Source organism: Crocuta crocuta, unplaced genomic scaffold, assembly GCF_008692635.1.
Source record: "Crocuta crocuta isolate KB4526 unplaced genomic scaffold, BGI_CrCroc_1.0 scaffold7, whole genome shotgun sequence".
Taxonomy (NCBI): domain Eukaryota; kingdom Metazoa; phylum Chordata; class Mammalia; order Carnivora; family Hyaenidae; genus Crocuta; species Crocuta crocuta.
Window position 1 is genome coordinate 9,993,125 of NW_027531904.1, and position 24,285 is coordinate 10,017,409.

The 24,285-nt window shown below is 49.5% G+C and overlaps 1 protein-coding gene across 1 annotated transcript in view; it reads right to left on the minus strand.

Annotated features, from left to right (window-relative positions):
- IL16 (interleukin 16) overlaps positions 1–20,295 on the minus strand; it is a 70,637-nt gene extending 50,342 nt beyond the window's left edge. The window contains 1 exon segment of the mRNA XM_077774294.1: positions 19,984–20,295. Within this exon segment, the coding sequence (XP_077630420.1) occupies positions 19,984–20,280 (297 nt within the window). The 5' untranslated portion in view covers positions 20,281–20,295.
- Between the last annotated feature and the right edge of the window lie 3,990 nt (positions 20,296–24,285).

Sequence of the window (24,285 nt, forward strand, 5' to 3'; positions counted from 1 at the left end):
GAGGGGGAGGGGGAAGAAGGGGAGGGGATGGAGGGGGAAGAGAAGAAACCCCAGGTTGAAGGCCTGTGATACAAGGAATGTCAATAAAAGAAAAACCGGATATTTGGATAAATGTAAACAAAAATGACTGTGGAATAATAACTATACTTGTGGCTTCACAAATGAAAGCAGAGCTAAGTTACCTGAAAATAACAGGACATAAGCCGAGAGAGTTCTATTGGAATGAAAATATTCAGTGGTTTTCGTGTGCTCAGAAGGTAAAAACGGATCAACTTAGCACCCTGAAAACCCGAATGTGCGTGCCAAACTTTCTGGGATCATCACAAAATGACAGAAACACAGTTAGAAACAGAAACAATGGGGGAGAAATAGAACGAGAAAATGTAACCAACAAAAAAAGACAAGAAAGCAGAGGGAAAAAAACAGGAAAAGTAGGAAACTATTTAAAATGAAATAAGTTTATACACATATGTGTGTGTGATTTAAGAGGCTCTAGGATCCAACTAAAAGACAGGGGCGCCTGGGTGGCTCGGTTAAGCATCTGACTTCGGCTCAGGTCATGATCTCAGGGTTCATGGGTTCGAGCCCCGCGTCGGGCTCTGTGCTGACAGCTCAGATTCTGTGTCTCCCTCTCTCTGCCCCTCCCCCACTCATGCTTGCCTCTCTCCCTCTCAAAAATAAATTTTAAAATAAATTTTTTCTAAAAAAAGACAAGGATTGTAAGGATAGATTTACTTTAAAAAATTTTTTTAGACTTTTCACTTTTAAATAAAAACTTTAATGTTTGGAGAAGTTTTAGGTTTACAACAAAATCAAGAGGGAAGTACAGAGATTTCCCACATGCTCAGCCTCCCCCATCATCTGCTCTCCCACCAGAGGGCGCGTTTGTTACCAGGGGTGAACCCACGCTGACACGTCACCATCACGCTGAGCCCTCAGTTCACCTTAGGTCCCCTCTGGGTGGCGAACAGTCTATAGGTTTGGACAAATGTATAGTAATGTGTACCCATCACCATAACATAATACAGAGGATGGACTTCACTGCCCCTGTGATCTGCACATCTCTCTCCGCCAGCCCTGCCCCAGGAAATCACTGATTCTTTACTGTCTCCATACTTTACCTTTTCCAGAATGTCACGTGGGCAGACTCGCATAGAGGTGACCTTTTCAGATTGGCTTCTTTCACTTAACATTATACATTTTAAGTTCCTCCATGTCTGTTCATGGCTTGGTAGCTCATAGGCCTCCAGGGCTGAATAACATTCCATCGTCTGAATGGCCCACAGTTTGCTTATCCATCCCCTCCCGAGGGACATCTTGGTTACTTCCATTCGGGGAAGTAACCAATCTTATGGTTGGGTTTTAAGAGTGTTCTGTATACTTTGGATAACAGTCCTTTATCAGATGTGTTTTCTGCAAAGATTTTATCCTGCTTGGTGGCTTGTCTTCTCATGCTCTTAATCATTGTCTTTCATAGAACAGTCTTTTTAAATTTAATGAAGTCCATCTTATCAGTGGCTTTTTAAAAAAAATTTTAACTTTTATTCATGTTTTGAGAGACACAGAGAGAGTATGAGTGGGGGAAGGAAGGACAGAGAAGAAGACACAGAATCCGAAGCAGCTCCAGGCTCTGAGCTGTCAGCACAGAGCCCAACGTGAGGCTCAAACCCACAACGAGATCATGACCTGAGCTGAAGTCAGACGCTTAACTGACGGAGCCACCCAGGCGCCCCAGTGATTTATTTTGTAGATAAATCAAACAAATTCTAACCAAAATAAGTCTGGTGCCAATTTATAGAAAAAGTAGATTTAAGCAAAAACAATTAATAGAGTCAAGTCACTATGAAACACCTGCTTCAAATCATGAAAAAGACACGATTCCCAGCTTGTTTGCGCGTGTATCTGAGCCCTCCTGTTCCGACAGAACAAGGGACATCTAGCCTAGATCTTTACCCTCCACCCTGAACACTGCTAGATCCAGCCGATGACCATCAGAAAGTGTGTAGACTCTTTAGACAATATAATTAATAGGAGAAGGATACAAGTTTTCCTCAAACATACATAAAATATTTACCAAAACGAATCCAACAATTCTCAATAACCGCAACAGCCTGGAACAGTCCACACGTTCTGACCACAGCACCATTAGCCACGAAGCCTGAGAAAAAGATACCTGGAGACACAGAAGACAGATTCGTGTCGCCCGAGGTTAGGTGTGGTGCGAGGCTGGGTGTGATCGCAAAGGAGGGCTTGGGGGGAGATGGAGCAGCTCTGTATCTTGATCAAGGTGGCGCTTCCACAGACCTACACGTGGGATAACACCACACAGAACTGAACACCCGTCGTGACAACATTAACTTTCTGGGTTGATGTCGTGCTGTGGTTCCGCAGGTGCAGCCCATGGGGGACTGGGCAGGGCCGTACTTACCGACGCGGTCTTTGTAGCTTTGGGTCCGTCTACAGTTATTTCCAAAATAAGTCAAAAAAAGCTTTTCAAAAGAGTAGCTGGAAAAATGCCCATCTGTTTGAAAATCAAGAATCGCACCTTCTAAATAACTCACGGGTCGGAGAAGAAATGATATTGGAAATTTTAAAGCGTTTAGAGCTGAATGACCATGCGAATTTAGGTATCGGATCTTGTGAAATGCAGCTAACGATAAAGCTATTCTTTAGAAGATGTTATCTTACATGCTTATATTAAGAAAGATAAAGGCTGAAAATAATGAATGAGCTAATCCACAAAGGAAGTAGAAAAGAGATGGTAATAGAAGTAAGGACAAGATTTATGAAACATGTAACAGAGGGAAGGACAAAATTAAAAGTTGGTTCTGAGAAAACATTGGTGAAACTCCAGCAAAATTAATGAAAAAAGATGAGAGACAGAGAGAGAGAGAGAGAGAGAGAGAGAGAACACACATAACGTGAAAGGTTAAGAGGGGACATGATTACAGATGCAATACAGATTTAAAAGATAAGAGAATATTATAAACAACTTTATAGAATAAATTTGAACAATTAAATAAAATGAAAAAATTCTGAGAAAAAAATCCTTATCAAAATCAACTCAAGAAAAGTTAGAAAATCTTTATAAGTCTGTAAAAACTAAGAAACTCTCAAGTAAGAGAACCCTGGGGTCAGATGGTTTTACCGGGGAATTCTACTAAACATTCAAAGAATTAATATCGATTGCATACAGACTTCCAGAAAATAGGAAAGAGTACTTCCCAATTCATTTTATAATACTAGTATTACTTTGGTGCCAAAAGCAGAAAAAGGCAGCACAAAAAAAGAAACTTACAGATCAACGTTCTCATGACTGCAAAAGTAGGAATCCTTAGCAAAACACTACCAAATAAAATTCACCAATTTATAAAAACAATTGTACATGGTGACCATGTGGGGTTAGTCCAGGGATGCAGGGAGAGTTCATTTAAAACTCAACTATGGGGGCACCTGGGTGGCTCAGTCGGTTAAGCGTCCGACTTCAGCTCAGGTCATGATCTCACGGTTCGTGGGTTTGAGCCCCACATCAGGCTCGGTGCTAACAGCTCAGAGCCTGGAGCCTGCTTCAGATTCTTTGTCTCCCTCTCTCTCTGACCCTCCCCTGCTCATGCTGTCTCTCTCTCTCTCTCAAAAGTAAATAAAATATTAAAAAAAAAAAAAACTCAACTATGGTAGGGTGCCTGGGTGGCTCAGTCGGTTGAGCATCTGATTTTGGCTCAGGTCGTGACCTCACAGTTCATGAGTTAGAGCCCTGCATTGGGCTCTGTGCTGACTGCTCAGATCCTGGAGCTGCTTCAAATTCTGTGTTTCTGTGTCTCTCTGCCCCTTCTTCCCTGCTCATGCTCTGTCTCTCTCTCTCTCTCTCTCTCAAAAGTAAATACACATTAAAAAATTAATTAAAAACTCAATTATGGTAATCTACTGTATTAACAGGATAATAAAGAAAAAAAATCACATGATCTTATCACTCAATGCAGAAAAGCATCTGACAAAATTAAAATCCGAGTCATAACATAAACTCTGAGTGCACTAGGGCTGAAAAAAGAACATTCTCAACCTCATAAAAGACATCGGCAAAAACCCCACAGCTATCAGCCGTCTTAATGAGGAGAACTGAATGCTTTGCCTCTGAGATTGGACACAAAGCAAGAAAGCCCAGTCTCAACACTCGTTGGCCTTGGTGCTGAAAGTTCCGACCACTGCAAGATGGCAGCAAAAGGAAATAAAAGCAGAGAAAGGAAGAAATAAACCTGTCCTTATTTACAGATGACCTGACTGTCCACATGGAACATCCCAAGGCATCTTAGAAAATAATTCATAGGGGGCGCCTGGGTGGCTTAGTCGGTTAAGCGTCCGACTTTCGCTTAGGTCATGATCTCGCGGTTCGTGGGTTCGAACCCCGCATCGGGCTCTGTGCTGACTGCCAGCTCAGAGCCTGGAGCCTGTTTCAGAGTCTGTGTCTCCCTCTCTCTCTGACCCTCCCCTGCTCATGCTGTCTCTCTCTCTCTCTCTCTCTCTCCTAGAAATAAATAAAACATTTAAAAAAAAAAAAAGAAAATAATTCATAGGATGAATAAGTGAGTTCAGCGATTTGCAGTAAACATGTTTATGTTTATTTGCAATAAACATAACAAAAATCAATTATAATTTCTTTCTACTAGCACAGACACTAAAATCTAAATGCATACCATTTACAATCAGTCACTAAAAAAAAAAATACTTAGGCATAAATCCAGCAAAACACAGTCAGAACTTGTACACTGTGAACCACAAAACACTAATGAAAGAAATCAAACTGCTCTGTAGATAAGTAGATGGAGAGATACGCCATATTCATAGCTTGGGAAACTCAGTATAGCAAAGGTCAGTTGTCCCCAAATTCATATATAAAGTTCGTGTGATTCCTACTAAAATCCCAATAAGACATTTTGTACATATAGACAAAATCATCCTAAAATGTATATGGAAATGCTAAGAGACTAGAATAGCTAAAACACCTTTAGAAAAAGAACAATAAAGTAGGAGAAATCAGCCTACCTGATTTTGAGATGTATTATGTAGCTACAGTAACCAAAAGCATGTATTGGAGAATATAGACTAGAGAACCCAGAAATAGGATTACACAAATATGCCCGCCCAATTTATAACAAAGATGCAGACGCAACTCAGTGGAGCTAAGAGAGCCTTTTCAACAAATGGTGCCGCAGCAAGTGAACATCGATGGGGGTGGCGAGGGGGGTGAGGAACCAGGAAGCGTGGCCTGCAACTCATCTCATACAAAAATGAACTCACAAAGGACCGACATGTCAAATATAAAGTTATAAAACTTTTAGAAAAAATAGGAGAAAATGTTCAGGATCTAGAGCCAGGGAAAGAGTACTTAAACTTGGCACCAAAAACGTAATTCATAAAAGGAAAAATTGATAAATTGGACTTTACTCAAATTAAAAACTTTTGTTCTCTGAAAGATCCTCTTAAGAGAATGTAAAGACAAACTACATACAGTCCTGGAGAAAATATTTGTCAACCACATATGCAATAAAAGACCAGGACTTAGAATATATAAAGAATTCTTCAAACTCCGCAGGAAAAATAACAATCTGATTAGAAAATGAGCAAAAGACGTGAACAGGCATTTCTCTGAAGAGGTAAATAAGCGCATGAAAAGATGTTCAACGTCATCAGCCATTAATGAAATGCAGGTTAAAACCACAATGAGATTTTATTACCATCAGAATGGCCAAAATAAAAAACAGTAGCACCGAATACTGTCAAGAATGTAGAGAAACGAGGTCACTCATACTTTATGTGAACGTAGAATGGGACAGCCATTCTAGAAAACTGTTTGGCAATTTCCTTAAAAATAAAACATACAACTATTATAGAACCCCAGAATTGTACTCGTGGGCGTTTTCCCGGTGAAATGAAAACATATGTTTCACTTGCACAGGAATATTTGTATCAGCTCTACTCATAATGGCCAAAAAGTGCATCTAGCTTTATTTATACCTATTAAAACTTGCAGAGATGCACAAGGAGGCAGGTACAAAAGTCTCTAAGTTAAAGAGGAGTAGAGGCAAATACCCTGTCTATCAATAGTAGAATGGATAAATAGTATATCTACAGAATAAAATACTATAAAGCAGTGAAAAAAATCATTGAGCTACAACAAAATGAAATAAGAGGCGCCTGGGTTGCTCAGTCAGTTAAGAATCTGACTCTTGGTTTCAGCTCAGGTCGTCATCTCAGAGTTCGTGATTTCGAGCCCCATGTCAGGCTCAGTGCTGACAGTGGGGAGCCTCTTGGGATTCTCTGTATCTCTCTCTGCCCCTCTCCCCACTTGTGCTCTCTCTCTCTGAAAATACATAAATAAACTTAAAAAAAAAAAAAAAAAAGAGCGGCACCTGGGTGGCTCAGTCAGTTAAGTGTCTAACTTCAGCTCAGGTCATGATCTCACGGTTCGTGGGTTTGAGCCCCACATCAAGTTCTGTGCTGACAGCTTGGAGCCTGGAGCCTGCTTTGGATTCTGTGTCTCCCTCTTTCTCTGCCCCTCCCCTGCTCTGTCTCTCTCTCTCTCTTTCTCTGTCTCTGTCTCTGTCTCTCCTAGAAATAAATAAATATTAAAAAAAAGAAATGACATGAATGAATTGCTGGGACATAATCTGAGTAACAGAAGCAAGTTCACCAAAAAGCAATCACTGTGCAGCTGCATCGGTGTCGTCCCCGTGATAATTAGACCCGAGGCTTCCCAAGCTCCATGACAAGAAGGTGTCCTCCCTGCTAAATACAAATGAATACCCTGGAAAGTATTCAACAGATAGCAATAAAAGAATTCTGAAAGCCACACAAGAGACAGCTAGGCGGGTAGGAAGATCAAGACCTGAGGAATGGCAATATGGTGAGTTCCCTGGCCTTTCTTTTTACCTCCTACGTGCCCAGGAGAGCCCTCCTTCCCAGCCTGCAGATGGGCACACACCAGAAATGAACAGAAAACAGCGTTCTCTCCTGCCTGCCCGGAAGACCAGGAAAGGGGGGGGGGTCGGCAAGCGCCAGCAGGAGCCCCAGCCCCTTCCCACCGCCAGGGCACCGGCGGGGGGGGGGNCCAGCTGGCCCGGCCCCCACTGCAGAGCTAGGGCTCGTGCGGGAGCCATGCACCTGCGGGAGCCACGCACCTGCGCGGGCGGCATCAGCCAGTGCTTCCCTTCCCCGCCCCCCACCTCCTGGCCCAAAAGACCGAGGCCCGGCCACTCCTGCCCGGCCCGCCCTGAGTGGCAGATGGTCACCGGGTTTCCTAGGCAGGCCAGAGACGCTCCTTCCACCCCGGGAGGCAGAACTGGAAGGGATACGTGCCAGCGGGGCCAGAAAAGCTGAGCGGAGCAGAACAGCGCCGCCAGGGCTCTGGAACCTGAAGTGTCCTTGCAGCAGAAGCCCACAGGACTAGTCCGGAACCACAGGCTGACTGTGAGTAGGGACTGCCTGCTGAAACACGTGAGTTAAGTCGGACCAAGAGACTCTGGGCACAATAATGAAAACATCCAAGTTACAATTAACAGTCACTTGTAATGCCAAGAACCGGGAATGCGTAATTTGGACGACGAAAGGCCAACATCCAACGGACACACGGGCCATCCTGACGTCGGATGCCCTGATGAGGGCTAGGAAGCTGTCTTCATCCACCGTCATTCACACATTCTCTTGAGTTAAAGGAAAAATTTGTATCAACAAAGAAACAGAAGGTTTTTTTTTTAAGGAGCACATGGAGATTTAAAGAATTGAATATACGAAACCCAAAGAGATCGAGCCCAACATGACTCACCATTAAATTTCTGAAAACTAAAGACAAAGAAAAAAGCCTTAAAACAACCAGAGAGAAATGACACATTACCCTTAAAAAAAGAAAAAGAAAAGAAAAGAAAGAAAACGTCAATGCAAATGACAGATTTCACATCCAAAATCGGGGGGGGACAGAGGAAGGGGCACAATACTTTTCAAGTGCAGAAAAATTTATGTCACTCTAAGTTTATATTCATTGATAAACCCCTTCTGGGATGAAGGGGAGATAGAGATGTTCTCAGATGATTGGAAAATTAACAGAAGGCACTGCTGGCAAATCTACCCTTGAAGAATGGCTGAAGGAAGTTCTCCAAAGTTCTGGAAACTTCAGAAAGGAAAGAAAAACCATAGAATGCATAAAAACAGAAATAAGCCTAATAGATCATCTGTCCCTCCATGAATTTAATTATGGTTCATGGGTGAAGCAAAGGTTATACCATCACCTGATGTGGTGCCCATGGGTGTAGAGGAAATACTGGAGGTAACAGTAGTCAGAAAGGAAGAGGGGCTCCTGGGGGCTCAGTCGGTCAAGTGACCGGCTCTTGGTTTCGGCTCAGGTCACGACCTAACAGTTCGTGCATTCGAGCCCCACGTTGGGCTCTGCACTGACAGTACGGAGCCTGCTTTGGCTTCTCTGCCCCTGTCTTTCCGCCCCTCCCCTGCTTGCACTCTCTCTCTCTCTCTCTCTCTCTCTTTCAAAATAAATAAATAAGCTTAAAAAAAAAAGGAGAGAATAACGGGGCCTCCATGGAGTGGGGTTTTCCACGCATCACTCGAAGTAATAAACTGCCAGTGCCGATGTGGTGATTCAGCTACCATGATGAAAGCTTTCAGACGTTATAAATAAGCCAAAATGGCACTCAAAAACGTGCCCGCGCGGTCCACAGGAAGGCAAGAGAAGAGAAATGGTAGAGGAAGAAGCAGAGAGAACAAGCAGAGCAATACTAAGGTGGCCGACCTACACCCTAACTCAGCGATTGTCCCTTTCAATGTACATGATCTCAATGCATTGATGACACAGAGACTGACAGAGTGATCAACCTGTAAAACAACCCAACTGCACACCGTGTACAAGAAACTCACTTGAAACATAACAACGTAGGCAAGTCAGAATAAAAGGATAAAAAAAGAAAGGCGTGCAAAAAGATTAATCAAAAGTAAGGGCAACTAAAGAATACATCATTCGGGTAAATAAACAGATACAGCAAACTGAAAAGAAAGTTGGAGAATTATACCCCCAAATTAAGGGTAGTGGTTACCCTGGGCTGGCATCAGGCAGAAGCACTCAGAGGACCCTAAGTTGATGGCAAGATTTGTTTCTTTTTTTAAAAAAAAATTTTTAGTGTTTATTTATTTTTGGAAAAGAGAGAGAGAGTGAATAGGGGAGGGACAGAGAGAGACTGAGACGGAATGTGAAGCAGGCTCCAGGCTCCAAGCTGTCAGCACAGAGACGGACTCGGGGCTCAAACTCAGGGACCTCAAGATCACAGCCTGAGGCAAAGTCAGATGCTTAGCTGACTGAGCCACCCAGGCACCCCCTGGATTTGTTCGTTAAACTTGATGGCTGATATACAGATATTTAGGGCATATTTATATTTTTTTAGAGTGCGTATCCATTTTACAAATTTCTTTTTACATTCCCAATATTTACTAAAATATGTTTTTGAGATCGGGAAATAAAAAATTACCGCACGTCCCCGTGGTGGATTCTCACGCAGCCTGTGACGTTTTTCCAGACCCTGTCCTGAGCTGGTGGTGGAGGTGCACACTGACGCAGTAAACCCTTCCCGCCTGTAGCTGGGGTTACAACTCATTCTTTGGGGAACGTAGACATTTGCGTGTCTGTGAGAAATTAGTGCGGTGCAACAGGGAGGCGCGGCCACCCAGAAACCAGGGGGAGAGGGCTGTTTCAAGCAGGGGTGGGGGGCAGGATAAGGGGAGGGTCAGGAACAGCATCCGCAGATGATCCCCAGAAGCTGAGCCCCAGAGCGGGGATGACAGAGATCTGGGTTCATGGACGTAAGTCGGGAAGGCACTCCGGACAGGAGGGACCAGCAAGGCCGGAGCACAGAGGCGGTCGGCAGCAGAGCGCGTGAAGCAAGCCCCAGGGGGAAGCCTGCCGCGCGTCGTAACCGACGTGTGAAGGGCCGTGTGGAGAAGGATGAACCGAGAAGGTAGGTGGTTTACTCCCTCCTCCCCATCCACCCTGTTCTCCGGCTTCTTTCCACCAAACCCCTTCGTAGGAACCGAATGGTGTCCTGACAGAACCGAGATGCAAAGGACCAGCTTCCGGGCAAATGTCTTCTGAGCCTGGGAACAGGGACCAGAGATCACATGGAGGCCGGAGCAAGTGCAGTGACCGTGCCTGCAGGCCTGCCCGCCCGGCCCTGCACGGGGACCCCCCGCCTCACCCCCACCGCGCCCCCTACACGCCAGGGCTCTGTGGGAGTCCCCAGCCCCCCTCTGGGCGGCTGCTCTCGGCCTCCCCGAGCTGCTGCTCTGCGGCAGGAAGGGGCAGGCAGCCAAGGGATTGGGTTTCCCACTGGCCGAGGAGGCCTGGGCCTCAAAGCCAAGGCCGAGCTGCTCACAGGCAGCCGAGCAAAGGGGCTTGTCTGCTCGCCCGCCGGGGCCCGGCCACCCTCCCTCCGCGCACAGCGCAAGCTGGCGATTCAGACGGTTGATCTGACCTCACGTCTCCTGAGTCACCCTGCAGGAGTGCTGACTTAGCTTAACCAATATTTTGAATTTGTAAAGAAAAGCAGGGCTTTCCACACTACAGAGGCCTTTCCCATGTGGATCAAAGCACCCTGCATTCTTTGAGGCAGCAGCCCCTGGGGAGGACCCCCCACGCGTCTGCTCTCATCTGCCAACGTCCTGCTCGCAGACCCCGCGTGCAGGGACCCCAGGCCCCTGCCAGACGGCACGTCCAAGGCAGTGCCCAGCGTAAACCCGCGTGGTGGCTCAAAACCCGCCTGCAAGCTCAGGTTATGCCAGTAGAGTCTCGGCCATAAGGGCAGCCTCGTGGTACTCATTTATGCAGCCATTCTCTCCACAAATCTCTCCAGAGCGATTACTAGGGGTCAGTCTTTGATCTCCCCCTGCCCATCCAGTGCCGTAAAACAAGTGCCAGCTCTGAGGCCTCGGTGGCGACCTGCTAATATTTAGCTGGAGGGAAAATAAGAAACAAATGAGGTGGGAGGCATCAGATGGCATCCAGGGGCGCTGGGCCCCCAGCCCCATGTTGCCCCTCTGTCCGTCCCATTGAGGGCAAATCCCACCACTGGTGAGTGCAGCCCCGGGCCAGAGGGCTGGTGGGGTGGCTGTTGTGGGGGACACTGCCTAGGGCACTGGGGGTGTCCACAGGCTCGCACGCGACGCCCCCTGTGTTCAGGACAGCATGACTCGAGTCCAGTGGCCAAGAGCCAGCAGACGGCTCTGCCCGCATCACCGCGTTCCCATGCAGATCTCGGACAACTTGTCGGAACTTGACTCTTGAAGTCCTTACGAAGGGTTACTTGTCCAGGGAGGAGGAGAGAACCTACACTTTGAGCTGTATGTGACCTTGACTTATAACTTAACTACTTAGACATTGGGTATGTGGAGCTCCATCTGTGCTGCTGGCCCGTCCTGGCCACGTTAGCGGCAGGCCTGAAGCAGCGTGATCGCGGGGTGGTGGGGAGACCCAGAAGTGCAGGAAGGGGCACCTGGGTGGCTCCGTTGGTTAATCATTCTTGGTTTGGCTCAGGCCCTGATCTCAGGATTCGGTTGATGGGATCGAGCCCTGCGCTGGGCTCGGCTCTGACAGCACGGAGCCTGCTTCGGATTCCAGACTCCGTGCGTCCCTCTCTCTCTGCCCCTTCCCTGCTTGTGCACACACAGGCACTCTCTCTCAAAAATAAATAAACTGAAAAAAAAGAAGTGCAGGAAGGAATCAAGAAGAATGGAAAGGGCACACGTGGGAATTAATGTAAATGAATATTGACTTCATAGCACAGGAAGAATGATCTATTCTTGGGATTTGCACATAAATAGAATTAACATGCATGACGGTAATATCAAAGTGGGCAGGTGCAGATGGAGTCGTGTGTTCTAAGGTCTTAGTACTATCTGAGATATGATAAAAGTACTAATTTATATGAGACTCTAATACATTCAGAATTAGGTTGCATATTTTAATGATGAAAAGAGTAGCAAAAAAATGTATAACTAACAAGCTAACTAAAGGGGAAATGGAATAGTAAAAAATATATATATTAACCTTAAAGAGGGAAATAAGAGAGAGAAAACAGAGTGCTAATAATACCTATTATTATAAGATAAAGATTGTAAGCTGGGAGAAAACTAACCTAATTATATTCTACTTACATGAGATAGTCCTTAAATGTGTGAACGCAGAGGGAAAATGTAATCAAAAGACAGTAGATTAAGCTTTACTAACAGCAAACAATATTTTAGCAAAAATTATCACCAGACAAAAGATAGAGATTTCTAAATTATAAAGGTGATAATCCACCAGGAAAATATTTTTTAGATTGTAAATGTCTATGCAAATAAAATATGCCTTCAAAACGTATAAAGCAAAAATGGGCAGAACTAAAAGCAGAAAGAGATACGCAATCGTATTTGGAGACTTTAACCCACTTCTGTCAGTAACTAATAGAGAAATGGATCAGAAAAGAGAAGATCCAGAAAATGTGAGTATTGAACTTGATCTAACGGGACATACATAGAATACTGCATCCAGCAACAACGTATATATTCTATTTCAACAATTTTCCATTGTTAAAGTTACTCACAATACATTCTCTTCTCCGACCGTAGGACAACCATCCAGGAACCAGTACAGACACAGAGAAAGTAGAAATCTCCCAACTGCCTGAAAGTTAAACAACATGTTTCCAAATAATCCACGGGTCACACAAGGAATCACAGGAGAGCCGAGACATGATTTAAAATAATGAAAATATGGAATATAAAATTTTGGAGGAAGCTACTAAATTTAGAGGGAAATTCACAGCCATAAATTAGACAAATAAATGAATAAAAGCTGTAGATGGGTTGTCCAAGCTCCCATCTCAAAAAGTTGAGAAAAGAACAAAACCTTAGGCATGAAGAATGGAGAAGAAAGGGGTAATAAGGATAAGAGCAGAGGTTAATCAAACAGAAAACACGAAACAGAGAAATTCAGCAAAATCAAAAGCTGATCCTTTGGGAAGCCATAGAATCGATACCCTCCTGGAATGGCAGATCAATTAAAAAGAAAGAGAGAACACGAAGTATCAATATCAGAGATGAACAACGGCAATCACTGTAGTGACGGATCTGCCCATGTCCAAAAGATGACGTGTACACACACAAATTAGTATAAATAAAACAGGGGAAGTCAGAATGACAACTTTGTGCTCACAAATTCAGAAACTCAGATGAAAAAAAATTTCTAGAACAAAAATGTATGTTACCCAAACTGATACAGGAAGAAATTTAAAAAACTGAATATTCCTGTATCTAGTAAATAGATCCAATGATAGTTTAAGACCTTCTCACAAAGAGATCTCCAGACCCAGATGGTTCACAGGTGAATTCTCCCAACTGTTCATGAAAGTGTAGCTCCGGTATTATTCAAACCATTCCAGAAGACGGAAAAGAGGGAATGCTTCCTACATCATTCTGTGAGGTCAGCACACCCATAATATGGAAACCAGATGAGGGCATCACAAAGAAAAAAAATTTTAGGCTATATCTTTCCCACAAACACAAACAGCAAATTTTGCACACAAAATATTAACATATCAAATCCATAGTTATATCGAAAGGATAATAGATCTTAACTAAATTCAGTTTATTCCAGGAGTGCAATGTCGTCTTAACATTTAAAAAAAACCTATCAGTGCAACTCACCACATTATTAAGAATAAAGCAAGGGGGAAAAAACCATACGATGATCTCGATTAGTGCAGAAAAAGTCATTTGATAAGACTTGACGATTGATGTGGGGGAACATAAAACGTCTTTTCCAAATACAAATAGAAAGAAACTTCCTCAATTCAATGAAGAGTATCTAAACAGAACACAACTACAGCAAACATCACACTTATTCACAAAATAATGACACTTTCTCATGAGACCAGAAGGAGACAAGGATGGCTTCTAGCAGCCTTGCGTGGCGGGCGCCGGCCGGTGAAGACATGGTCATGTCTGCAGAAAAACAAACCCAGACGCTGAAGTCAAACTTTGGAGAGTTGTATCGTGCAAATGGACCGGAGGAGTCAATACTGGAAACCCATCAGTTCTTTTTAAATACCCCTATAGAGGGATGCCCAGGGGGCTCAGTCGGTTGAGCGTCCGACTCTGGCTCAGGTCATGATTTCATGGTCTGTGAGTTCAAGCCCCGCATCAGGCTTTGGACTGACAGCTCAGAGCCTGGAGCTGCTTCAGATTCTGTGTCTCCCTCTCTCTCCACCTCTCCCCTGCTTGCATTCTCTCTTTTTCTCTCAAAAATAATCATTAAAAAATTAAAAATTAAAAAGAAAGAAAGAAAGAAAGAAAGAAAGAAAGAAAGAAAGAAAGAAAGAAAGAAAGAAAGAAATACACCTATGGAGTCAAGGCAATTCCGATAAAAGTCTCAACAGCATAACCAAGTCTAGTTTGAAGAACAAAGGTGGAAGACTTACCAGAGATCAAAATATATATATTATAAAACTATCATAATTAAAACTCGGTAGGGACATCTAGATGGCTCAGTCGGCTGAGCATCTGGCTCTTGATTCAGCTCAGGTCATGATCCCAGGATCCTGGGATGGAGCCCTGCATCAAGCTCTGCACTGAGCATGGAGTCTGCTTGAGATTCTCTCTCCCTCTGCCCCTCCCGCTCTGCTCATGCTCGCTCTCTCTCTCTCTCTCTCTAAAACAAAACAAAACCAAAAACCTCTGTGATATTAGTACAAAGAAAAAAGACTAATGGATCATAACGAGAGAACAGAGAGACACCGAGAGATACATGACACAGACATAGATAGACACACAGATGACAGATGGATACGGATACGGTGGCTCTTGACTTTTTATGATAGAACCGCTGTGCGCTGAAGCACGGACAGGCTCTTCCAAACCTATTGCTGGGCCGATGAGCTATCCATATAGGAAAACATTTTTAAACGTACAGTTCACAGTGTATACAAAATCAACTTCATCTGAACTGAGGATACAAATGCGAAAGATCAAACAACACAGCTTCTAGGAGAGACATGGGAAAATACCTTTGTGACCTTGCGGCGGACAATGATTTCTTCAAAGGGATTCCTTTGTCCCCACCCCTGGGAGACCTGGGCCAGAAAAGCCTGCGCAGCGAGGGGCCATTTGGTTTTTAATACTTGACTTGCTTTATGGATTATTAAACATATAAAACCATAAAGTAAAAATTAAAATTAAAAGGTTGTGAAATGCAACTCCGAACCACAATGAGACACCACCTCACGCCTGCCAGAACAGCTAAAATCAACAACACAGGAAACAACAGGTGTTGAGGACGCGGAGAAAGGGGGACCCTCGTGCACTGAGGGTGGGAATGCACACTGGTGCAGCCGCTCTGGAGAACAGCACGGCGTCCCTCAAGAGACTAAAAAAGAACCACCCTATAATCCAGGAATCGCACTACTGGGTTTTTACCCCCAAAATACAGTAGCACTGATTCAAAGGGGTGCATGCACCTGTCCGTGTCTAGCAGCGTTAAGGACAAACTGTGGAAGGAGCCCAAGTGCCCACCAATACACGAATGGATAGACAAGACGTGCTGTGTAGACACACGATGGAATAGTACTCAGCCGAGACATGGATGGGTCCAGAAATTTCGCTGAGCGAAATAAGTCAGTCAGAGGAAGACGAATATTATATGATCTCACTCGTGTGTGGAATTTAAGAAACAAAACAAATGAACAAAGCAGGGAGAGAGACAGACAGACAGACAGACTTAACCCTGGAGAACACACTGCTGGTCACCGGAGGGGAGGGGCGGGGGGAAGAGGNGCTACCATGACACTGCACACTAACTATATCGGAATTAAAATAAAATAACACATAAGAAAGTAGGGATCATAATTAAAAGTAAATAAATCAGAAGCATCCCTTTGTGAATCCGGGGCCAGGCCCGCACCGAGGGAGGCAGACGGGTGCCCCTCCCTCCACCAGCTCCCCCTCCTCCCCACCCCCTACCCGGCTCCTGTAGAATGTTCTGGGGAAGTGAAAGCCATTCGAGAAGGCTCCTTCGAGGATATAATTCCCCTCTATGTGGGACCCTCCTGTAAGACAGCTGCGCGGGGAACGCCATAGCTCAGAGGAGGGGACAAGGGACAAGACTGATTAATTATGCTCACAACTGTCCCCTTCTCCAGACAGGAAGGAATAGTGTCAGACGTGGCTCTTACTCCCCAGGGGGTAGCGTATACAGCGGGTGCTGCACCAGCGTCTGGAGACAGAGAAGGAAGAGGAGAAGGGAGAAAGGAGGCAAGAGAGCCAGGAAGGAGGAGACGGGAACGGAGCGGGCCAAGCTCCAGCTCCCCTGCCCGAACGTCCTTCCCTCTGGCCCAACATCCGACCTACAGGGCATTTAAAATGCTCCTTCCACTCGCAAAAAGGCTGCATTTGGAGACGCCCACGCGCGGGCGTTTCCTCCTTGTTCAAGGTCTGTGTGATGCCCTGAGTATCGTCGGGTTAAGTCCGGCTCTCAACATCCTCCCGCGTGAATCCCGCCCCGGGGCCCGGATGCGCCCCCGGAGCAGGGGCCCGCCAGGCGCTCTGTGCCCCCCGGGCAGCCCTGGCACCTCCCTGGGCACCGACGTCCTCCGTTCTCCTCGCGCCAAATGCAACGCAGCCAATACGGCTTTTTTTTTTTCATTTGGCTGTGCCTCTGACTTCCTCTTCTTTAATTTTTATATTAGGCGTTTCTTGAGGACAGACTGATGTCACAGGGACTCTTTCCAGATGTTGTTTTGAAATCAGCGTAACCATGACATTGCTGGAGGCTGAGGAGCCCGTCTGGGCCAACCGAGCCGCGCCAGGTGCAGGGCGGGGCAGGAGCCGGGCGGGGACCAGAGTGTCCCGGGAGAAGGGGGGGCGCGGCTGTCAGTGCTGAGGCTCCTTCAGGAAGGACCCCAGGACCCCAGGACCGGCTGTCACCTCTGACCTCCATGCCCTGGCACTTTTGATACGGGACCTGCTCAGACCCTGAAACCCTCGCTTGCTCAGAGTGCGCCCGGGGAAGGCTCGAGGTCCCCTGTCTCCTGAGAAAGAAGCGCAAGAGCTCGGGTTCCAAGCTCGCCCGCGGCCCTGTCTCCGCCCGCCCAGTTCATCCGTGTCTCCGACGCAACTCAACGGTGCGCAGCACCCCTCCCCGCCGCAGCAGACGTACCCCTCCCCTACCTGTGGCAGGGGCACCCCCTCCCCCCCCCCGAGCCCCCCNCCCCGCCGCAGCAGACGTACCCCTCCCCTACCTGTGGCAGGGGCACCCCTTCCCCGCCTCTGAGCCTCCGCTGATGCCCCTCTGCCTGCTCACACCACCCCCTGTGATCTGGGCTTCCTTACTTGGATATCCTGCCTTCCGCAGGCACCCCCTCCAGGGGGCCCATCTGCAGACAGAGCTGCACATCCATCCGTGTTCCCATGACCCCCCCTCATGTGTGCACCCACACCCTGAAGCAGGACACTCATGTGCTGTCCCTGCGTCCAGGGGCACCACGGAAGCTGCCGCTCATGCACACTCCCGGCCCGGGGGAGGCGCTCCGTCAGCGCTGCTCGATTCACTAGGTACTTAATTACGCAGTGACAGTCGGTGTCCCCTCCTCCAGCAGAAATTGTAATAATCGTAATCATACTTACTAAGCAATCACTATGTGCACTGTACTCTCTTAGGTGGATTTTCTTATGTAAACACTTATAACTTAATCTGGATAAAAACTCACAGGAGCTAAACAATGTTAACATTCTCCATTTAACAGTGCAGAGGAGAGCTCCTCTGCCGGGCGGGGCCGCACCCCTGCTCCGCTTTCTGGGTTTGCCCATCCTTCTTAGAGTAAAATTCCAAGTGTGGCCTGGCTGCCACCCGACTTCATCTTCCGCCACCTCCCGTGCCCACACCCCCCAGGCACACCCTTCTCCTTGCCGCTGCAAATCACTCTTTCCTTTGTGACTTTGCACATGCTGTTCCCTCCACCTGAAATGCTCTTCCCTACCTGAAATGTTCGTACGACTCCCTCATCCACCTCTTCCCGGTGCCTGCCTGCATGTCACTTCAGAGAAGGCTTCGTGGTCACTGTCCCAGAAAGGGCAGTGAGCTCTCCGCGTCACCATCTCCCGTTCCCGCGTGAGATTTCCCCGGAGCCCATCGCTGTTTCGTGTCACATCACAAATCAGGTGCCACCATCTGCCCCCCGACCAGAATGAGAGTTGGGTGAGGCCAGGGACGGAGCCTGTGTGGCCCACCCCCCAGACAGGGCCTGGCGTAGGTCGGTGCTCCGTGAGCGCTGAATGTGCGATACCCAGGGCCACACACGCCCCCTCTCTGGGAGCCCCTGCAGCCCTTCTTGATCCACTTTGCACACGACCTGAGGGCAGGGACGAGCCCCACAGCGCCCAGTGTAGGGCCTGGCGTGTGACACGTGCGCAGGAAATACACGTGCGGTTAAAGAGAAGCATAAGCAAGACTTCGTGCTAGGAGTCTGTTGGAATCTGAAAACGGCGTTTGAATTTCACTTATCTGGGCTCTAACCTGGATGCTGTGATACTGTCGTTAATAAATCTGACTCTTAGGGGCGTGGGGGGTTCAGTCGGTTAAGCGTCTTGACTCGATTTCAGCTCAGGTTGCAATCTCACAGTTTTGTGAGTTCGAGCCCCACGTTGAGCTCCGTGCTGACAGTGAGGAGCCCGCTTGGGCTCTCTCTCCCTCTCTCTCTGCTCCTCCCCTGCTCACGCTCTCTCATAAATAAACACATTAATTAATTAATTAATTAATTAGGCTCTCAGCTGCTGGATTATACACTTGGCATCATTTGTGACAAACCAGGAGCCCGGCCAGGCTCCCCAAACCCAGTGGGACGCTCTTCCCTCCTTCGGTCCTACTGGGTGAGCTCAGGCCACACCAACAGAAGTCACATCGTGGGTGATGGTGCAGGACACCGCCTCCCGGGCTGGGGGAGGCCTCTGGGGAAGCAGCCTGGGCCTGGAGCTCCGCACTCCGGGGCCAGAGCTGCTACCCTGCCACACAGTGTTCCTCGATCTTTACTAGACACACATGCTGAGCTATTACTTTGCTCATCAAGGAAGCAAGTTGTGCAAAGGGCCTGGGCCCCCTCCACACGGAGTAGAGGGCCTTCCCTGTTCTCTGTGGACAGTCGTGTGACTCTGCCCACTGGGACTTAGCAGCAAGGTGTGGGAGGAAGCTTCCGGGCTGGGAAAGCCACAGGAGCTCCAAGGTTCAGGGCTGCCCGGACCGCTGAGAAAGGCCACCTCTGATGGAAGGCCGAAGGCACAGTACCGGACGGAGTACCTCGGGCAGCCTCCACCCCCTGGCACCCTGCAATTTCCATCTCGCCGCCAGAACCCAACTTGAAACAGGGGCTGACAGGGGAGGGCATTCTGGATTTGGGCAGGTCTGCAAACACCGCTCAGCTTCCCCATCGGCCTTCCCGATGGCCCCTCGTGTGACCTCCAGCGCTCATGCCCGCGTGGGGTCAGCGCCCAGGGAGCAAACGCACTGATCCTCTCCTCCTTGCTCCGTGGGACGCCCTGAGAGTCAGTCCCCATCAGGTTCCCTGCTGGGGGGACAGGAGCTGCCCGGCGCGTGCCAGAGACGGAGAGGAAAACTTCCAAGTGCACTGACCACCGCGTTTGCACTTTCCGGCAGGGACCTAGGCTCCGTTTGCCTCCCACTGACACAAATCTCACCGAGTCGCTCGAGTGAGAAGGTTAGGTGAGCCTGGTTCCCTGCCACGCTCATCGTTCTCAACTGTGCAGCCCTGCCTCAACTTCTCCCTCGCTTTTGTTCAGAATTAGAACTCTATGCCTTCCTGGGCTCAGAACAAACGGGCTCGAAGGCTTTAATTCAGAGCGCGCGAAGCCAACCATAGAGCCTTCCGGGCCCGCGGGTCCCGGCCATACCTTCACGAAGAACATCGTCTTACAGCGCTTGCCCCGGTCGCTCCCAGCCGCCTCCGAGGCCAGCGCTAGGTCAGGAACGCTGCCGGGCCCGGCCTCCGACGTGTCTGCCAGCTGCACGGGCGAGTGGAACGCCCCCTCCTTGCCCCGGCCCAAGGGCGCCTCAAAGGGGTCGGGGTACCTCTCGTCGGGGCTGGAGCCGTCGTCGCTGGCCCTGGCGTTGCAGAGCATCAGGGAGCGGGAGATGGACCGCAGTTTCGTGGACTTCCTGCTCTTCCCGGCGCGGCCGTGCGGCTCCATCCTCAGAGAGGAAGTGAGGCTGCCCTTCTTCCTCTCCTGGCCCGCGGCCCTCGGCTGCCGGGCGCTGACTGGACTGGGCTTAGCCGCCGCCTCGTCCGTCCCTGGAGGAGACAGGAAGCAGAAAGAAGCCGTGTGACTTGCCAGTGACACGTGGAGTGACGAGAGCCCTGCTACAGAGCCCGCGGGTGCCGTGCCCGGGAGGCGGGGTGGCGGGGAGACTGTCCCGCGTGGCTCTGGCCTGTCTACGTGGCCAGCCAGGTGGGCTGGGGGAACCCGCCCTCCATTCCCAAGATCCTGGAGACCTGGGCTTCTCACATCCAAGCCCTCACTCTGCAGACAGGGAAACTGAGGCACCAAAGCCGCAAGGCGCCCTGGTGGAAGATCCGCAGTCACAGGATGCTTTTGGAGACGACAGAGGCCCACGCTTTGTGGCGTCTGCGCGTCCCACAGCTCGGAGGGCTCCAGGCTGCACAGCAGAGCGGGGAGGGGCCGCTGCCGTGCACCTGCCTGTCCCGTCTCCACCCGCGGGGAGGCCTGCAGCATCTCCAGAGACAGCCCGGAACCTGGGGCCCGGTCTGCTGTGCGCTGCTGCCTCGGGTCCTCCTTCCCAGGTGCAGAGCCGGGGGCCCCGCTGGGGCTGTCACCTGGTGCCCACCCGCCACGGTTGGTGTCAGTGTCAAAGAAGGTGGCGCGTGGGAAGGGTCTGCCAAGGTGCGTCGCACACAGCAGGCACTCAGCNCGGCCCAGCTCAGCTTCACCACGGAGGTGCCTCCCGCGGCGTCAGCTTCCCGGAGACAGGTGGCCAGAGGGGTGCATCCACCCAAACGGGCCCCGACCCAGGCCCGAACCCCCCGGCAGAGCCGTCGCCGGGACAGCAGACTGTGCGACCGCTGCTCGTGCCCACCCAGCGTCCATCTCGGCGTTTCACTGAGCACAAGCCCTCCAGAGCCCCGCAGCGGGCTTCCTCTTAAGAGAAGACTGCTGTCAACGCCCTCCCGTCGTATCGGGCTAGTCACCAGCCTTCCCTAGGACCCATCGCGGTGCACGTGAGTGCATGAAAGAATGCATGCGGGGAAGGGTGCCCTGGGTGCTGTCGTACAGATTAACTCGACATCAGCGCGTCCCGTCACCCAGCCTCATGCCGGGATCTCTGGGTCCTTCTTTTCCTTTTTTTAAATATTTATTTATTATTGAGAGACAGAGACAGAGGGTGAGCAGGGGAGGGGCAGAGAGAGGGGGAGACACAGAATCCGAAGCAGCTCCAGGCTCCGAGCTGTCAGCACAGAGCCCGACGCGGGGCTCGAACCCACGAACCGAGAGACCGTGACCTGAGCCGATGCTTAACCGACTGAGCCCCCAGGCGCCCCCTGGGTCCTTCTAGAGAGCCCGCAGAGCCAGGCCGCTGCTGAGCCCCATCCTGGCCGTAGGATTCTGAGCCCTGCAGGGGACACCCCGCCCTGAGCAGCCCGGGGCCGTGTGACACGCGTGGTCACCCGCCAGGCGCCGGGCTCCGGACGACAGTTGTGCTGCGTCTCCACAGCCGGCCTGATGGTACCTCCTCAACAAGGACTAGGTGTCCCCCTGTCCCCGTCCCCAGCAGATAACGTCACCTCCCACTTCCTGGAAACACAGACGCTGGCGGAGCGCGATGCTCGCTACTCGCTACCGTCTACAAACGCCTTTGCCGCCCGTCTGTCCACACCCTACACGCCCTTGGCAGCGGGACATCCACCCTCCTGTTGAGGCCGGCCCACCGCCCGTCACCAGGACCCCACTCCCGCAGCGGGCTGGGACACGCACAACAAAACAACAACAGCTAATGTGTATCCGGCGCTTGTGATACAGTGAGGTTCCGACTGCACTACTGTGTAGTCCTCACAAAACCTACTTGAGGCCCCATCGATATCCTCGTTTTATAAAGAGGTTAACTGACGCACAGAGAGGTTAAGTCACTTTCCCAAGATCACACAGCTAGGACTCGGTGACAGCGGGAGTTAGAGCAGGCGGTGGGACTCTGGAGCCTGCACTTTTCCACGGCGTCACACGGGCATTGATCACCGTCCCTGTCACGAGCAGGTCACCTAGTCTCTCCTCCGTACCAGCTCTTCAAAAGCAGCGTGCAAACAGCCAGATCATCTCTGCCTTTGAAAAACTACCTGTCAACCCACAGCCTCTCTTTCATCTCTTCTTTTTCTTCCTTGGTCTTCTGTTAAGGTGAGAATACTCACCATGAGACCCGCCGTCTTCTTTTTTTTTTAATGTTTTTATTTATTTCTGAGAAAGACAGAGAGACAGTGTGAGCAGGGGAGGGTCAGAGAGAGAGGGAGTCACAGAATCTGAAGCAGCTCCAGGCTCTGAGCTGTCAGCACAGAGCCTGACACGGGGCTCGAACCCACAAACCGTGAGATCATGACCTGAGCCGATGTCGGACGCTTAACCGACTGAGCCCCCCGGGCGCCCTGACACCCGCCGTCTTGACAGATTTGTAAGTGTGCCCAGTTTTCCTCGGCACAGGTTGGCGGCGGAATATTATTCCTTCTTATCTCCCGGAACGGACGGTCCCCACTCCGCACTTTCTGTCCTCAGGCTCACCTCCCCGCGAGCCACGGCCCACAGTCCACTTCCTTCCCCGGAAACCACTGAAACTCTCACTGTATCAGTTCTGCAATTTGCGCCCCAAAGTCGTGAACCCAGGTCCGGAGGACACAATCTGCTGCTTTGTTTTATGAGGAAATTACTAGAACCAGGAGTTCAAAGCTCAGATCTATTGGCTGAAGGATGCTTTTTAGTGTTTTTTTTCCCTTTCTCATGACTCACCTTTACTTCAGATGCCACACCTTTCAAGTCCCGGCGGAAAATGCTCCCTCCCTGCCACTCCCCCCCCCGACACACGGGAGCTCCTTCAGTTCCATCAGTTCGACCTCCAGCACTAGTAACGCTCAACGCAAACCTTGCCGCAAGTATTTATGTTATGACCAAACTTCTTTGCGTTTTGCTTGACCTCATTAGGACCCCCCACAGTTCACCTCAGCCTCATGGAGGAAGGTGTGTGTGTGTGTGTGTGTGTGTGTTGCTCATAGCCACCCCTGGTCCACCAGGCGTTTGAAAGGCTGAAATAATCAAAGTTTTGTGTTAAAGAGCCTTCTGGGCCTGCGCTGGTACTGAACACGGAGGCTGTAAATATGGAGTGACTGAGGGCCGCTGCGTGAGGAGGGCTGCCGAGAGTTAAGCCAACGCAGACAGCACAGAAGCCACAGAGGTTGATGGACAAAGAAGAGAGAAAGGAAGGAGGAGAGAAAGAGTAAGAGTGACACGGAAGAACTCAGATGGTATACTATGAGCACCTGGATCCAGCCATGCCTGATGCCATACTATCTATTTACTTACACAAGCTAATAGACTTCTCTTTTTGCCTAAAAGAAGAAATCCTGGAATGGCTGTTCTTCTCCCTGATACTAAAAGGGAAGCAGTGACACCCAGGGGCCAAGAGGCTTTTTCAAACGTCTTTTATCCCGTCCCAAGTCTAGGAGAGGAGTCAGTCGTCCGCAGTCAAATGGAAACTCTCCCCTCCAGCGCCGGGCTCTGGTATAAAAGCCTGTGCATTCTTTGCCACCGAGCTTTGTCACCATCTGCACGGAATCTCGGGCTGGAAACCCAATTCTCTTCCCGTCCACATTCTCCCCCGACCCCCCCGAAGCTCACTCGCTGTGCACTTTCCAGGACACGGACATTCGGGGTCTTCAGGACCAGGTGACAGGCTGTGTGTTTCACTCACCGCTGGAAAGCTGGCCGCACGTGGGATTTAGGGGAGCAGACGGCCCAGACTCCTCAGGGGACACAGTGCTGGTCCCGCGGACCATCCGCAGGAGCCACACGTGAGTACTGACGGTGTTTAAAAATAAACTTTTCCAGAGGGAACCGTGACTCTCCGCAGCCTTGGCTCTCGAGCGCGGTGGCCGGGGCCGCGGATGGGGGGCCAGTGATGTGCTGGGGGGCAGGGGGGCC